The sequence below is a fragment of the Kogia breviceps genome, chromosome 18, assembly GCF_026419965.1.
Source record: "Kogia breviceps isolate mKogBre1 chromosome 18, mKogBre1 haplotype 1, whole genome shotgun sequence".
Classification (NCBI taxonomy): domain Eukaryota; kingdom Metazoa; phylum Chordata; class Mammalia; order Artiodactyla; family Physeteridae; genus Kogia; species Kogia breviceps.
The window spans coordinates 15,044,341-15,061,554 of NC_081327.1; the positions used below are offsets into that span (position 1 = coordinate 15,044,341).

General features: G+C 54.7%; 1 protein-coding gene and 1 long non-coding RNA gene across 4 annotated transcripts; one reads left to right on the forward strand and one right to left on the reverse strand.

Moving 5' to 3' along the window:
• The first annotated feature begins 17 nt into the window (after positions 1-17).
• Positions 18-3,972, forward strand: LOC136793037 (uncharacterized). The gene is made up of 2 exons (XR_010837766.1): positions 18-130; positions 3,437-3,972. It is a non-coding gene; the product is annotated as an uncharacterized lncRNA (long non-coding RNA).
• On the reverse strand, positions 470-15,801 carry LSR (lipolysis stimulated lipoprotein receptor). Of its 3 annotated transcripts, XM_059044354.2 has the most exons (10): positions 14,830-15,801; positions 13,306-13,650; positions 7,880-7,999; positions 5,942-5,998; positions 5,246-5,392; positions 2,016-2,177; positions 1,807-1,866; positions 1,576-1,707; positions 691-1,319; positions 470-596 (listed from the first exon to the last, which is right to left on the reverse strand). In XM_059044354.2, the coding sequence occupies exons 1-10, from the start codon at positions 15,110-15,112 to the stop codon at positions 561-563; spliced, it is 1,971 nt and encodes a 656-aa protein (XP_058900337.1). In that variant the 5' UTR covers positions 15,113-15,801; the 3' UTR covers positions 470-560. The 3 variants fall into 3 exon arrangements, with proteins under 3 accessions (XP_058900337.1, XP_058900334.1, XP_058900339.1); XM_059044351.2 differs by having other exon boundaries at positions 470-1,319; positions 14,830-15,206; XM_059044356.2 differs by lacking the exon at positions 5,942-5,998 and having other exon boundaries at positions 14,830-15,201.
• Between the last annotated feature and the right edge of the window lie 1,413 nt (positions 15,802-17,214).

Below are 17,214 nucleotides of genomic sequence, written 5' to 3' on the forward strand. Positions count from 1 at the left end.
GGCCGCCGCCCCGGCACCCGCCGGCGGGCTGCCCGAGTGGAACGCGGGCCCGGATGGAACGCCGGGGAACCCGGAGGAGGGGCTCTGGTCGCCGGGAACGAGGCAGGCGGCGGGGTTTGGAGACAGAAAAGTAGGTCGGGGGGGAGGGGTGGATGGGGTGGAAGGGGAGAGGGGCGCGCACGCGCGCCCCCGGTGGCCGCGCTGTGGCGCGCGAAGGCGGGGGCCCGAGGCGCATGCGCACGTCTGGGCGGGGCCGGGGGCGCGCACGCAGGGCGGGGCGGAGCCAGCGTGGGTCACGTATTCTTGGCCGCCGAGCGACGGAGAAGGCAAGAGCTGGTCCCTTCCTCCTGGATCGGGGCGTAAGTCCCAAGAGAGAACTGGACATGCGGCCTTTTGCAGACACACACAGCAGCTGTCCGGGCTCCCCACCTCGCGCAGCAAAACAAACGCTTCCCTCCAGACTTAGGGCTTGTGATCATAAGTTTTATTAGTCTTAGGAGAAGATCATCGATAATTCCTCAAATTAAAAAAGTACAAAAGTTACATACAAAACGTTGAGATCAAACGACTAAACTTTCCCGACTCAGGCCCAAGTTCTGCAAGGGAAAAGGAAAGAAGGATGTGAGCTGGGGAGGACTGGAGAAGAGGGTCCAGGAAGGCTCTTAGAGCCAGGTAGGGCCATTCACTCACCTTCTTAAGCCTCCGCTCCCGTGAGGCCTGGGAGTCCGTCTCAGAGTAAGGGGGAGGCGCTGGAGGGTAGTAGGCTTCCTCTTCTTCCTCCCTGTAAGGTCTCCTTCTCTCCGCTGGCCCCTTTTTCCTCAAGGCCTCTTCTAGTAGCTGCCCATCATATTGGGGGTCCCCAGACCTGGAGCCATCATCTGGAGGGTCCCGGGAGGGGTGGTAGCGGGCCCTAGGGTCAGCATGAGGGCGGCCTCTAGACCTGAAGTCATCATAGTAGGGATCCCGGGAGTGTGGGAAGTGCCTTGAGTCGTCTTGGTCTTGGTCGTAGAGGTCATCACGGCTGCGGCTTCGGGGAGGTGCACGGGTCCGGCCTCTCCTCCCACTACTTGGGGGAGACCTCCCTGATTCAGTGGAGCCGGGCCGGGCGAGGTCATCTAGAGCGTCCACAGAACGGGCTCGGGGCCGCCCGGCCCCCCAACCACTCCCTGGCCGGTCCAGGGGGGGCTCTTGTTCCCACCTCCTCGAACTCCGGGGGGAGTGATGACCCCATTCCTCATCCCGGATCGGGGTGAGGGCAGGGCCCCGGGAAGGCCGGGATCTCCAGTCGTCCTCATGGAGGGAGGTGACTTCACTCATGGCTATGGGAAGGAAGGTGTCACTGGTGGGAGGAGGTCAGGACCTAATGTCAGGAGCCCTGTGGTCCAGCAATGTTACCTACTTGGCTCATATACTCTCAAGGGGATCCTAGGTTTTTCATCTATTTAGTGATGATCATACACTTCACTGTGGCCATGGTAGGGAATGAGGGATTGTGTCCAGGATTTGGAGCAGGTATCAGGGAGTCATGTTTCCCCCAACCTCCACAAGAATCCCTCAGACCCCAAGCCTCCTCACCTCGCTCTACACGGCCATTTGGGGGACCAGGTCGAGAAGAGTCAAAGTTGGCCAGCTCCTTCTCCATGTAGTACAGGACCCGCATGGAGTCGTCCTGCTGGTTGGCCTGAATCCTATAGCCACTACGGATTTCTAGGGACAGGAGTTGGAGGTGATCAGTTCAGGAGGTTGGATGCTGACCCAGCCCCCTCCCCTATAGGCATGTCCAACCTCATAAGGATTGGTTCTCACCAGAGGTCACGTTGCTGTCTGTGTCACGAAGCAGGGGTACCTGGGAGCTGTGGCCACCAACTGGGGGAGACTGGCTGTCAGGAGCAAACCCCTGCATTCCCAGCCCCCTCTCCTCTGCCCCCAATCCCCCCTTCCAGCCTCAGACCCCTTAATGGCCAAATACCCAGCCTACCCCTGCCCCAGCTGCTCCTGGCTCCCCCCGACCTCACCTGAGCTATTCCTGTCGAAGTCTCCAGAGTACCCGTTGTACAGAGGGCCCATGGGAATCATGGCTGGGGGCAGCGGGGTCTTGCCAGGGGAGAGGTGGGCGTAGGTGCTGGGGGCGTAGATGCTTGGGACGCCTGAGGTGGCAGCTTTGCCTGCAGTGTACACTGAGGAGGACACACATAGCATGAGAAGGCCCCCAGTGGCCACATGCCTTCTTCCCACCCCTCCTCCCCCTGTCCCCCAACCCAACCCAGGCTGAGGAGCTTCCCTAGGTGTTTGGTTGGTTTCTGCAGGGTCCCTGAGGTTAGGGGACATCAGCTTCATTGAGTCCACACCTCTTGTGCCACTCCTCAGAGAAGTTTCAGGAGGTGGGGTGCATATTGGCAGCTGGCGGCCCCGATCTGGTAGGCCAGTATGTTTTAGACAGTTGACAAGGTTTTACATCAAACTCTCCTGCCAGCTTATCACAAGATGCGGCCACCCTGGACCTGCATTCCTACAAAGCAACAGGGGCAGAGGCGCCCTATAGATAAAGCTCACAAGCTGGAAAACAAGTATTCCCTTTGGCAACTGAACCCTTGCTCTAGAAAAATGGATCATCTTGCGGGAAGAATCCCATGCCTGCTCCCCTCTCACGCCTGCTTGGTCCTCCCCACAGGATCTTGGAGACCCGAATGTGATGGGACTGAGTCTGAGGCCAGATCGTGGGAGCCTCAGCGTTCACTTGCCTCAGCCAAGCAGCAAAGCGTCTCCTCTAGTGTTTCCCACTTGGGGGCCGCACCCATCCCGCCCCCGCCTAGTTCTAGGCATGACAGCTCAAGGGCAAATCCTCCTCCTCTTCCTGCCACCTTCCTCCCCAGGCAAGAGGTTGGGTTCTGGTGGCTGCTTTGAGGCAAAAGTCATGGGCCTGGGCAAGTCACTTCCTCCCCGGGACTCCCAACAGGAAGATGGAGTGGAGATGGGCTCAGAAAGCTCCCTTCACCTCTGGTTCAGTTGGGAAGCAGAAGCCTCAGTGCTCAGCCCCACCCCACCCAGCCCTGAAGAAGCCCTTCAGCAGCTCAGCTGATGTGCCCTTTTATAATTAACTGTAGGAGATGCTGCTCTAGGACAGCTCAGCAGGACTGTGGCTGTGACAGAAACACCAGGGCCTCCGGCAGGGAGTTAATAGGACCTCGGTTTGGGGTAACAGGGTCTCAGGATGGAGGAAATGGGGCCCTGGCACTGGCATTTGCAGTCCTGGTCCCAGCCTTAATTAGTGGGGTAACTTTGAACTTGTTTGCAGCCCTTGGGGATTCCACCTGACCTGTGAAATGACCAACACCCACTGCCCGAGCAATAAGCAAGAAGCTCTCACTAAAGATGGTGAGAGGGAGAGGGGATGGGCAGCATGGGCCTCCAGAGAGCAGTGGATTTCTTTTTTCAGGGCCGCAATGAAGCAGGTTGCCCACCGCTGAGTTCAGTGACCGCAGAGTTAGCCAGCATGGACTGAGATGCGGCCCCGTGCTGGGCCTGCACACACAGTGCTCCCTGGATGCTCACGACGCCCCCGTGACGGCGGGACCTTGCAGAGAAGGAAACCAGCTGCTCGTCTGAGGTCACATGGTGTGAGCGGCAGGGCTCTCATTTACCAACGCTGACAGCGGTGATGTACAACAGCTAGTGGGCGGGGAACACTCTACATAGATCAAGCCCCGCAGGTGATGCGGGACACACCAGTTCACCGGGTCCCAACTCACCCTGTACAGCGGGCTCTACCATGGCCCCACTGTACAGAGAAGGAAACTGGGTTTGACAGGGGAGGTCATTCACTGGGCTTCCCAACAGGTAAGGTGTCCAGCCAGGCCTCAAACCTCCACCTGCCCAAGCTTGCAACGACTGCCTATGATTTTACCTGGACCATATTACACTGGAGTTATGGCACGTGGGAACCTTAAATATAAGGATGCCAACACACAGCCACCTGAGCTACATGGGCAATTCTTTCCACCACCCTGGCCTAGAAATCAGCAGGTGCCAGGAGAGGGGCAGGTCTGTCCCTCTTTTGGTCTCCCATAGTCTAGGTGCTCCTAACACGTAAAGTTATTTATTTCTATCTACCAACATCATCTGTTCATCAACTAAAGATACAGTGAACTTGACAACGACGAAGGAAAAGGTGAGGTGTCCTCACTAAGAACTAGTAGGAAAGTAAGCTTTCACGGCCCACTTTCAATGCAAGGAACAAGACAGCAGATATGTCTGAATATAAGAAAGTAGCCAGCGTAAACTTCCACGTCAGAGTTGATGAAAATAGTCACGTGAACTTCCCAACAACTGAGTGCAGAGGTGCTGGTTCACCCAGATGCTCTCTGGAAGGCAACCAGGGAACCGGCAGTGCTGAGGTCCCTGAGGAAGGGGAACGGGGCAGCTGGAGGAGGGGGACTCTCTCTTCCTTTCCAACCCCGTTTTGTTTGCTGCTTCTCCTTCCATCTCTGGGCCCACGTCTAATCCCAGGCCTGCAGGTACCCGCTCTGAGGCACTGGATGTGTCCTTAAACAGCATCCGTGGGAAATCCGGAGTGCTTATGTGGATGTGGGTTGTTAAAAGATCCTTAAATTTGCTGGGGCTGTAAACCTTGTTTGGTTTCTCACTTTTTTCACTTAGATTTTGTTTTTATTTTTTTATTTTTTATTTTGGCCACCCCACGTGTCATGTGGGATCTTAGTTCCCCGACCAGGGATCAAATATGTGCCCCGGCAGTGGAAGCGTGGAGTCTTAACCACTGGACCACCAGGGAAGTCCCCAAGATTTTGTTTTTAAAGGGAGTTTTACTTTCCGGTGAATAATGTTTTGTACTATTTGAATTTTTTTTTTTTTTTTTTTTTACCACGTGCATAAATTATACTTTCAAAAGGAAAGACTCAGAATAAATGAAAAGTAAAAACTAAGTGAAGAGCTGAAGTATGTAAATGATCATCTAAAACAGCAGGTCCTCCTTGGCCCACTTTCTCCCAAATTGCTCCCCTCAAAATCTCCAGACCGGGACTTCCCTGGTGGTCCAGTGGTTAAGACTTTGCCTTCCAACACAGGGAGCGCGGGTCGGGGAGCTGAGAACCCACATGCCTCAGGGCCAAAAACCTCCAGACTGGTGAGTGGGACCGTCCCGGGAGGCAGGCAGACGGCCACATCCTCTCCTTGGACTCAGGAGGGAGGCCGAGCGGGGGAGGACAGGTGAGGGGTGAGGGGCACTTACGAGCCTCTGGGCAGCAGCACTTTTCGGGGCAGCAGGGGCACCTGACGTAACAGCAGCAGGTGTGGGGGCAGCACTGACACCAGCAGATGCCCAGCAGGAGGAAGACGAGGAAGGCAGCCAGGCAGACCACGACCACGAACAGCCAGTCTGCAGAGAGACAAGAGCCGGCCCTGAGCTGGGAGGCCAGGGAGGGGACAAGGATGTGGGCACCGGGGGCAGTGCGGAGTGAGGGTGGGGCAGGGGCCGTCTGCAGAGCTCTCCGGGAAGCTGCAGCCCTCGCTGGAGTCTCCACACCAGGGGCTGGGGTGCAGCTGCAGAGGGGCGCCCGCTCCTCTACAACCCAGGCTGGCCCCAAAGTTAGGGAACTCGCCCCCGGCTCATCTGGACAAGGCAGTGAACGCAAGGCGACCCGGCCAGAGCAAGATAGGCTGTAGCCTTGAGACAGAGAGCCAGCTGCCCAGATCCCGACCCCCAGAAGAGCACTGCAGGCACCAGTCACAGGAGCCCCCTGCCTACACCCCAGGCCCCTCGTCAGCCAGCCCAGCCCACCCCACGGCCCAGAGCCAGGTCACTAGATGCCCCGGAGTCGGAGTCAGGCAGCGTTATTAGTGGGGTCTGAGGGAGCGGCGTTTAGGGCGGGGGAGAGTACTTGGACAGAAGCGGTAAGTGGTGCATGGGGGACTCCACCCCCCCTACCTTCCATGGGCCCCGCCTGAAAACCGGGTAAGAGCTCAGCCACCCCAGAGGTCCTGCCTGGAGGGACAAAAGAAAGACAGATTATGCTGTCCCTGCCCTGAAGCCCAGCTCCACGGTTATCAGGGTGGAGGTGTGCCCTGCAGAAGAGGTGCGGTTGGTGGACCAGGAGGGTCCTAGCATGTGGTTCCTGCCCCCATCCCCCCATCCTATGTGGGTGCTGTTTTCCAGAAGATTTCCACCACGTAATTCACTCACTCTCTCCCGCCACGGGGGATTCTGTTGCCCAGAAGGGTTCCAGGATATATCCCGTGGGTTCTGAAGGATCGACCTCAGTTTGGGATTCCATCTCTTCCACACATACAGGTCCTATCACCCCAAAGGGTTCCATCCCAGGTGAGAGGGGCAGTCCCTGTTCCACCAGGCACAAGAGGCACAGTAATGCTAGGGCCCGTGAAAATGTTTTATTTTAAAATCTGAAGAAAAAAACATGACAATACTGAATATATAACGGTGACTTGTCTTTATAACAACACATCATAAAATATAATTTTTTTTTTTTAATCCAGAGGAAGAGGCCCTTGAAGGCGAAAGTGCCTACAACCCATAAAAGTCACAGGGTGGCCCTGGTTCTCTGCCCGCCGGGGTCCCCTACGCAAGTTTCATGGCACAGCTAGTGTCTCCTTTAGGTGCCGCCCAGCACTCTGTGCCCCGCAAGCGCTATTATCTCAGGGGCATCTGCACGCCTGGCTGTACACCAACAAAGCTCTATCCAGAGCTCAGCACCCCATGCCACATGCCCCCAGAAGAAGGTTCTAGCGTATAAACCAGCGGTTCTCAAAGTGTGGTCCCGTCTGGGAGGCCAAGCCACTCTCCTGATAACACTAAGCCACTGTTTGCCCTTCTCACTCTCCTTCGCCAGGAGAGCTGCAGGCAGGGAGCTTTCCACAGGCTCCATCACATGTGATGATGTCATTTGCTCTGATGGTAATCGATCGTGTGCTTGTGTGCCAGATTCAATTTCTAATATGTTAAACAACTATAAATATAACCCACAGAAACTTAACCAAAACTTCTTTGAGATCCTCAGTAATCTCTTAGAGTGCAAGTGGGTCCTGCGACTAAACTTGAGACATGCTGATGTAGATTATGTATTTTACCAAAGAACACACAGAGTTCTCTGGGTCACTGGTGCATGCATTCTGTCACCCAGACATGAACTCTGTTGCGTGATCTGAGCACCCTGGAGCATGCGTCCCCCATCATGTGCTCGTGCACACGTGTTACCTTGCATCGTGCATGTGATGATGGCAATGTGAGACCTGGCAACATGTCACATATAGCAAACACCACGCGAGACCGTATGTGTCGGCTGAGAACAGAGCATCTGGCTAACGGCAGCATCCCTTCCACACATGGCAGGGGGGGGGGGCCTCACAGCCGGGCAGGGGCTGCTGGCGGGTACCCCAGCCTGCCCCTGAGCTTGTAGAGGCAGCCGAGCTTAAGGGGAACACTAACTATGCAAGCCACACAGCGCCATCCCAGCAGGGCAGAGGGCCAGGTTCCTGTGCTCTAGCAAGGGACTCCGGGGTGAGAGGTGGCCCTGGGGGTGGGGCAGAAGCCTCCTCTCAATTATATATGCCATCGACTCTCCTTGCTCACCGCCCATCAACTCTAACCGTTTCTGTATTTTTAAAAACTGAGACTGATTTCTCTCCACTCTTAGTTTGGCTCTGGCTTATTTAAAATGTTGCAGCGGGCGAGGGGTCCCTACCCTGCCTGGGGTGCAGGGTACAAAAAAACCCAAGTGACTGGTGGTGCCGTGAGGAGAGAACAGAGCAGGCGACAGAGCCCAGAGAGTGAGCCGGAGGGCAGAGAGCAGAGATACAGCAGTGGCAGAAGAAGCCCCCGACCCTGTCCCTCAGGGCCCAGCCCACTCACCGAGGACGATGAGCTCTGCGTAGGCCTCGTTGTTCCCCTGGAGGTCCTGGGCTGAGACCACAGAGCAGTAGTACACACCGCTGTCCCCCCAGGCTGTCTGGTCAAAGGTCAGGTCAGCATCTGCATCAGGAGGAGACTTGTGAGGGCACCTCAGGGGAGAGGTGCCTGATGCCTACAGCCCCTGCCCTGAGCACGTGGGTAAGGGGGCTGCAGACAGACGAGTGAAAATTGAATCACTCATACCAAGCGCGCTCTACTAAACACTTAACGTGGGAAATTTCAAGAAGGCTGTTAGGCGGCGCTGTTATCTTCCCTGTCTTGTAGAGAAAAGAGGTCTGGTGAAATTACTGATGAGCTAGCTGTACAACTGTGGCAAAAACTGGGGTGGTGGGGCTGGGACGGTCTGACTCCAGAGCCAGCACTTCAGACTTACGCCTTCCTCTGTCCCATGTCCCAAAGCAAAAGTCGACTACCCGAGACACGACCCACCACTGAGCCTAGTACAGACCCAGCGGCCTGGGTCCTGGATAAGGAGGCAAAGATAAACAGGCCAGATTCCAGGAATCAGGGGTCACCCAGGCATGAGAAGGCGGGGATGTGAGGAAGAGACTTAGACCAGTTCCCTCGTCCTCCAGCCACCATCGGCACCCCGCTTCCAGGTCAGGCCCAGGGCTTGGGGATGCTCCATGAAGCAGCCTCCGGCAAGGAGCCTGTTAATTACACCAGAAAATAAAGTGTTTCGGCACATCTGGTTTCCTCTCTGCTCCTCAGGCCCTAATTAGTTAAATCCCTCCAGCCATTCAGCAGGGCGGGACAGGGTGTGAGGTAGGGCTCACCGCAGGGCAACTCCCCCTTAGGCCCCTGGAGGACAGGAGGTAGGAACAGGCCAGAGACAGCACCCCCAGAGGCCCACAGCCTTTCTCCCCAGCTGCTCTGGCTCTCTGGCTCCCTCGGACCTGCCTACCACCTTGCCCCACGGACCCCCTGCCCTTCCGCAGGACAGTGTTGAGGGCAGCCACTCACTGCATGCGCCCCAGTCCACAGCACCTGGGCATCAGTCAACTGCCAAAGGAATGAAAGAACCGGAGGCTCCTTCATTCTTTGGAAGGAGGACCTCACACCCATAGAAAAACCTCCTCTCAATGTCTGTCTACACCATTCCAAATGCCTTACCCTGGCTCACAAGGCCCTGGCAGTGACACGGCCCCTGGTCACCACACCAGCCTCATCCCCCCGACTCCCCTTCACTCACTGGACTCCAGACGCACTGGCTGCCTCACTGTCCCCCCATGTGCTGGGCTCACAACTGCCTCAGCCTGCGTCCCCTCTGCCTGGCTCTGTGTTCTCAGACCCTCGCAGGGCTGGTTCCATCCTGCTGGCACAGCTCCCCTGCCAGACTGCCTAATTATATCAGCCAGCTTAGGGGCTGACTGGCCGTGATCCCACCCCCAGGAGAAAGCGGGCTCCAGGCAAGCAGAACCTGGTCTGTCTTGGTCACTGCTGAGTCCTCCAGGGCCTGGCCAGGATCTGGAAATGAAGCCCTTCCCTCCTCGTGCTGACCTTCCTTAGCGTTCTGGGCATGTGGCTATATTCAAATAGGCGCTTGATACAGTCATTCAATATGTGATACAGGACTCCTGAATACATCTGATGATGTTCCAGGCAGTACTTGAGGCACCTGGTGTCCTAAAGAGCAACAGTTCTCAAAGTGTGATCTGTGGGACCTAGGGTTTCCCAAGACTTTTGCAGGGGATCCCTGAGGTCAAAGTTATCTTCATAATAATCATAAGATATTTGCCTTTTTCACTTAATCTCATGAGTATAGTGTGGAGCTTTCCCGAGGCTACATGTGTGTGTCATCACGATACACCGAATGCAGAAGCAGCTTTGAGAATCCAGCTTCTATTCAGCCAGACTTTAAGGACACGTGCAAAAATATAAAAGCAATGCCATTCATTTTCATTAAAGCTTTTCATTAAGAAAAGATGGTTATTTTTTCATAAAAGTATGTTGTTTATACTATAGTTTATTATCATCATTAAAAAAATTTTTTTTAATCTTCTCAGTTTTCTAGCCGTAAAAACAAAGCTCTTTGAGGACCTCAATAATTAAGAGTGTAAAGAGGCCCTAAGACCCACATGTTTGAGAACCACTGCTATAGAGAACAGGTATGAACCCCTGCCCTTACATGGCTCAGATCCTAACTGGGAAAGAGAGACAAATAAAAAATTTAAACATATCGAGGACCAGATGGTGATAGCAGTATAGAAGGCAGAAAGGAAGTGCCTCTGTTGTAAAGGTGGGGACTGTGCGGAGTTTAAGTGACCCGAAAGGTAGGGTGACCTTGGGTGCAGACACTCCCCTTCGTGGTCACGTATCCAGCACCCAGTTATTGATCTCTTACTATGTGCTGGGTCCCTCTGCATATGTTCTTTCATGGAATCATCCTAAAACTCTAACCTACATTCTCCCAAATCCTCCACCTCCTCATAACACCCTCTTGGCCCATCATTTTTTCCACTTGTATCTTTAAATCAGACCAAAAATGTCTCTCCAAAACCAGAACCCAAGAGCAGGGCCCCGCCTAAAGCCGGAGGTGGGCAGGAAGGCAGCCCCTAAGCCAGCAAGAGCTCCTAGGCCAGAAGCTAAACTCTGGGCTCCTGTGGGCCGGATCTGGATCTCAATGTGTTTTGTTTGGCCTGCAGAATGTTTTTAAAACCCATGAAAAATACCACTTTCCGGCTTCTTTTGATCAGTTCTAAGGCCTGGGCCCACCTCCTTCCTGCAAGGCGCACCCTGTTCCCAGTCTATGTCTGGTCCTGACATCACCTGGGCTGGGCATTGCTCTAATTGTTTTAGGTGCGAGGAGAAAATGCCGGGTCTCCACTTGGAAACAGGAGCTGGGCTTTCCTCCACTTCCCTGGGCCTCTGATTCCTCATCTGCACACAGCAGAGGCAGCCCTGGTGATCTCAAGGGGGTCCCATGAGCTCTCAGGTCCAGCGCTACTGAGTGGGGGGCACATGGGCCCCAAGCAGCCTGAAGAGGTAGAAACAGGGCCCCAATCCAGGCGCCCACATCGCCCAAAGGACAGAAGAACGGAAGGGGAAGCGGGACCCACCCAAGCTGAGGGACACCGCTGTGGTTTTCCCAGGACGACTTTCACTTTTAAGACCTGGGCCGGGGCTTCCGTGGTGGCGCAGTGGTTGAGAATCCACCTGCCAACGCAGGGGACGCGGGTTCGAGCCCTGGCTGGGAAGATCCCACATGCCGCGGAGCAACTGGGCCCGTGCGCCACAACTACTGAGCCTGCGTGTCTGGAGCCTGTGCTCCGCAACAAGAGAGGCCGCAATAGTGAGAGGCCCGCGCACCGCGATGAAGAGTGGCCCCCGCTTGCCACAGCTAGAGAAAGCCCTCGCACAGAAACGAAGACCCAACACAGCCAAAAAAATAAAATAATTAATTAATTAATTAATTAAAGAAATCTGGGCCGTTGGTGACCCTAGGAATTCCAAAGGGAACTCTGCTTTTCTCCATCCTCAAAGCTGAAATGGAGGAAGCTCCCATGGCTACTGGGCTTCCTGAAAGGACATACACACAATGGATGTTTACAAATCACGGCCTATATCAAACACGGGCCCAGGTCAAGGCAACTTGAAAGACCTGGGCCTGTGTGGGGCCTCTGGAGCAGGAAGAATCTGCCCCAGATAGAGTCTGAAGGTCACTTGAGTTCTGGACTCAGCAAACGGGACACAATTCCAGCCAGACTTCAAGGGCACTCTCAGGACTGCAGCTGTCCTGACAGGGCTGTCCAGTCATAACCTGGGCCAGGCTGGAGAAGTCCCTGGATTATGGGGTAGGGGCCTACACAGGTTGAACCCGCAAGAAGCCATTTATCCACAAGAACAGCAAGATGGTTTGGGCTCGCTGCCCGTGGAAATTCAGAGCCAGCAGGGCCAGTCCCTCCCCAAAACAAGAATGACACGCTGGGTCCCTGCCCATGGTCTAGACAGAGGGTGGGAAGGAGTGTGCTCCAAGGCCTGGTCTCTTGGGAGTCTGCAAAGGGATGCCCCCTTCCCTCCTCTGCCCCCATGCCCATGATTGAAACTCTAATCCTTGTTGAAGCAGGTGAGCCTTCGTCCCTCACCCACTGCTGCCCATGACCCTCCTCTCTGCCGCCTAGATTCTTTAGGGCACAGTCCCAGGTCCTCTTCAAATCACATTTGCAGCGGTTTTTAAGGGGTGAGCCCTGAGTCATTATCACATATCACCGAGGTCTGTTTTCTTTGTAGCACTTTGCAGGACTCTGAAATTCTCTTACTCTTTCTTTATCTGCTTGTTTGTTGCCTGTCTCATCCCACGAGAACATCACCTCCTTGAGGACAGGGATCTTGGCTGACCTGATCACCCCTGTAGCCCCAGCACTGGTTACCATAGCTTCTGGCACTTAGAAGATGTCCCATAAATACCAAATAAACGGATGAATGAATGAACAGCTTCCCCACTGCCCTTTACCTGGTTTCAACAGGCACCTCCTATCAGCAGCTAGCATTATGGTGAAGGACAAGGGTTCTCAGGGCTGCCTGAGTTCAAATCCCAGCTCCAGCCCTTTACTGGCTGTGCACCAAGACAAGCTACTTTATCTCTCTGTGCCTCAGCCGTCCTGAGTGTAAAATGTGGGCATAAAGCACCTGGCGAGTTGTAGGCTTTCTCCATTAAAATCCCTCACCCCTTCGGTTCACTCCTGTTACCTCCTCAGTGAGTTCTTTGCTGAACTCCCTGGGCAAGCAAAGGGGTTACTAGCTTGAAGTCTAGACCCAAAGTGTCTGACTTAGAATCCCACCAGCTGTGTGACCTTGTGCAAGTCACTTGACCTCTCTGGGTCTTTGTAAAATGACAATAACAGAATCTACCCACACGATTATTGTGGTCTAAATGAGTTAATCCATGTCAAGCTGGATTAGAGCCTGGCACACAGGAGGCTCTTTATATGAGTTGTTACTTATATAAATTCTACTTATTATTGATGATATTACTAGTATTATTATAGAACCCCTGCCTCTCTCTCCATTACCCACTTTTCTTTATCTTCAAGCACTTGACAGTATGTGTTGTGTTTATCTTATTTGTCTCCCTCACTGGAATTCAAGCTCCAGGAGGGAAGGGATTTGATGATTTTGTTTACTGCTGTATATCCAAGGCCTCAAACGGTGCCTGGTATATGTTAGGTGCTCAATAAATCTTTGCTGTTAAATAAAGAGATGGACGGATGGGTAAAAGGAAGGATCCCCCCCTCTGTCAATCCTTTCAGACACTGGCGCTGACGAGCTTCCAGGTGGGGACTCCAGGTAGGGCATGAGGAAGCCAGCGCCACCACCCAACCCAGCCCCAGCCCATCCCCTGCCTCCCCGCTCCCCACCCCACGTACTTCCTGTGATGGTGATCCTCCGGCCCTGGTAGTACTCTCCCAGGGTCACGGCATTGCCCTGTTTGGTGGCCACGACCCTGACGGTGCGCACGCTGTCCTGGCACTCCACATAGGGGTTGTAGCCCGGGTTACCAGCCGCCAGCTGGGCGTTCAGCTGGTTGTCAACACTGGCTGGGGAGAAGGCGTCAGCGAGGCGGTCCCGGCAGAAGGACTTGTACTTCCAGATCACGATGGGCGCCGTGGGGGTCATGGTCGACTGGTAGGTGCAGGGCAGGGTCACGGGTTGGAATAGGATCACCACGTGGTAGGGGTCTGACACAGTCACCTGGATGGCGCTGGCAGGGGCTGAGGACAAGGAGAGTCAGCAGAGGGACCGCTGTGAGCTCAAGGAGGTGCGTCAGCAGGAAGGAGCAACATTACTTGTCACCAGCTTGACATTTACAAGTGTACGGTTTTACAGAGCGCCTGGCACACACTGTTCCTTAATCCCCAAGACCGGCGAGGTAGCTCCGATAATCATGCCCATTTTACAGACCCAGAGGGCTGAAGTGGCCGGTGCGAGGTCACATGGCCAGATTCCTTGGAACATCCTGTCCACCCCTCTTCCCAGAGTGTGGCCTCAGAACCGCCCCTGCCCCCTCTTCCCTTGGCCATTCTGTCATGGAAAGGGCCTCTCTGTGGCCGGTGCAGGCAAGTCCAAATGGCCCCCACAGAGCCCACAGTGCTCCAGGCCCCCCTTCAAAAACAACCACCAAGTGTTCCAAGTTACTCCGGGTTCCGTGAATTTGGAGGGGGGGATTTTGGAGTTGTTTGGACTGCTTTGCATACAATGGTTAAAGCCCCCCTGTAATGTCTCCACCAGCCTCCCACCTCACCCCACCCCAAACCATCTCAAATGAACACGCCCAAAGCGCCTGCTGAAAAGTAAAGTACCTCTGATACCCCCACCCAGACGAACATCAGATCCAGCAGAAGATGGTTTCCAAACAAGTCCGTGAGCCCCTTCCACCAGACTCTTACCCACAGATACTTCGGACATGGTTGGGTTGTGGGGTGGGGAGTTTCCAATACCGCACCCACCCAATGCCTGGGCGCTGTTTCTTGATCTCTCCCCCTAGGAATCGTGTACTCCAACCCTCAAGTGCCTTCTCCCCGTTACCCCAAGACTTAGAAATCTCGGCGGGCTACCGAGTCCTCATCCCGGCCTTTCCCAGTGATCGGTGGTCCTTCACCCCTACCCCACAAAGGGTCCCATTCTCCTTGCTGCTCCCGGATTCGCAGTCCCGGGAGTTTCACTTCCTGTTATCTCTGAACAAGGGCGGGGGAGCGCTCTCAGGCACCAACAGAGAATTCCTCTCTGGCACACAAGGGATCTCCGGAGACCTTGGGAATCAGGAGGTCTTAAGTCTCTGCGCTCCCCCTCCCCCAGTTCTCCTGCCTCCTGGGCAGTGTAGAACTCCATCCATCGCCCTTCTACAGTGCCCTCCCGCCGTTCCGCGGCACCAGGGGCCCCGCTCTCCGTACCTGTGCACAAGGTGCTGAGAAAGAGCCACACGAAGATGACCGTGCCCCAGCACGGGGTGACCGGGCAGGAGCCCAGCCGCCCCCAGAAAAGCCGGCGGGCCAAAGGCGCCATCTCGGCGGTCTGGGAGCGTCGGCCCCGCGCGTCCCCTCCCAGGTACCCGGAGGGTAGGGGGCACGGCGCGCACCAAGACTGGGAGGGGTGCCTGCTCCGCCCCTTCCTGCTTCCGTTCCTTGTTCCTATTCCAAGCCCACCCTGTTCTAGGATTTTAACTAGAGGAAACATCGTGGACGAAGAGCACGCTTCCAGCTTTCGGGGAGAAACTTGCTTGACCCACTGTGGATCTCCGAGCCACTCCACCCCCCGTGGCTCTGGGGAATGGATCGGCCCAGGTACACAGGGTGAGAACACAAGGCAGGGCTAGGGGTGGGCGGTGGGGAGGGGCTCCTCCACCTCCCTCCCCGGAAGTGGGCTGACCCAGGTGCGCTCCGGCCCCAAGGGCCGGAACCAAGTGACCAGCCTGCCGGGAGGGCGCCTGCAGAGTAAGGATCCCGTCTGGCCCCCTCCTGCTCAGGTCATGCTGAGCGGGGTGTGAATCACCTAGAATCGAGACTCAACTGGGGTGATTCACCTGTTGAGGGAGGCGGGCGCCGCCGCGCACCTGTCTCCTCTCTGCCCACACCCGTCTCCCCACCTGGCGATGGACCCGCCTAGGTACACCCTGCGGGGATGGGCAAGTCTAAGCGAGCCTTGGGCTGGAAGAGGCTTGATCTTAGCGCCTGACTTTTCTGCTAGTCCTCGGGGTCCTCGCGTTCAGCCGGACTGAGGCGATCCAGTCCTCTCGCGCCTTCCACTTAGGTGATATAAAGAACCAAACGAAGTTTTCGGAAAGGAAGTCTGCCTCCTTAGGGATGCCCGAGGGGAACGGGGCCCAGGAAAAGTTGTAATTCTACTTTGGAAGTTTTCTCCGACTCTCCGCCCCCCCCCCCCAATTCCTAACTTTTGGTTTGGCCCCCCGGCGTTCACCGCCCCAGGTCTGGCCTCTGGAAACTATGGTTCTTAAAGGGGCCGACCGGAGGCGCGGGACTAGGGACGGTTTCCGCCTAAGGATTCGTAGGGACCGGGGCCACCTGCGTCGAGGGCGGGGTGGGGCGAGGCCAGGCACCCGGAATGCGAGGCGCTCTACGCAGCTCTGCTGTCCCCCGATGGCGGCTAGAGGAAGTGCATCCTGGGGAACTCTGGGAGCTTCTGAGGAGTCTCCCCGGAGGTCGCAAACTGGTTACTGGCTGGCGAGTTATGTACCCAGGGATGTTTTGTTCGATCGCATCCTGTTAAAACCCAAGTTGGATCATGCCCCTCTGCTCAAAACCTTCCCGTGTCGCCCCCTCCCAGCAGAAATCAAGATACTGGGAAGTGGCCTGATCCCTCTCTGACGTCACCACTGTCCCCCTGGCTTACTGAACTGTCCAACTCGGCCTTCGGGAATGTGCCTCTCACCCTCTCACTGCAGGCCCCTTGCCCTCACTACTTCCTCTGCTGGAACCCCCGTCCCTCAGATGGCCACCTGATCCTCCCCTCCTTTAGGGCTTTACTTAAAGGTCATCTTTGCAGTGACACCTTCCCTGACCACTTTTTATAAAATTTCAACCAGGTCACATCCCCCCACCCCCGTGACCGCCCCACCCCGCACACACACTTTTTTGTTGTGGTAAAGTATACATACCATAATAGTAATCATTTTAACCATTTGCAAGTATACAATTCAGCGGCAGTAATTACATTCACATGGTTGTGTACTCATCACCACTATCTAATCTTTTTCATCATCCCCAGTATAGACTCTGTACTTATTAAACAATAATTCCCCATTCCCACCTGCCCCCAGCACGTGGTAACCTCTTTTCTACTTTCTTTCTCTATCAAATTGCCTATTCTCAGTACCTCATTTAAGTGGAATCATATGACATTTGTCTTCTGTGTCTGGCTTATTTCACTACACATGTTTTCAAGGTCCATCCACATTGTAGCATATATAGCAATCAAAATTTCTGTCCTTTTTATGGCTGAAATAGTATTTCATTTTATGTATATACCACATTATGTGTATCCATTTATCTGTTAGATACTTGAGTTATTTCCACCTTTTAGTTATTGTAAATAATGCTGCTGTGAACATTGGTGTACAGATACTTGTTTTCATTCCTTTTGAATATATACCTAGGAGTGGAATTACTAGGTCATTTTGTAGTTCTAGTTTTAAACTTGAGGAATTGCCTAATTGTTTTCCATATCGATGCACCTTTTGTATTCCCACCAGCAATGCACAAGGGTTCACACCTCACCAACACTTGTTTTTTTCTGTTTGCTTGATTATAGCCATCCTAGTT

Coding starts and splice junctions, on each gene's coding strand:
- LSR (XM_059044351.2), bottom strand. CDS start 15,112: ATGTTTCCTCTAGTTAAAATCCTAGAACAGGGTGGGCTTGGAATAGGA. Junction 8,000..13,305: donor GAGGATCACCATCACAGGAA/GTACGTGGGGTG, acceptor CTCCTGATGCAG/ATGCTGACCTGACCTTTGAC. Junction 1,320..1,575: donor AAATGGCCGTGTAGAGCGAG/GTGAGGAGGCTT, acceptor TCCTTCCCATAG/CCATGAGTGAAGTCACCTCC.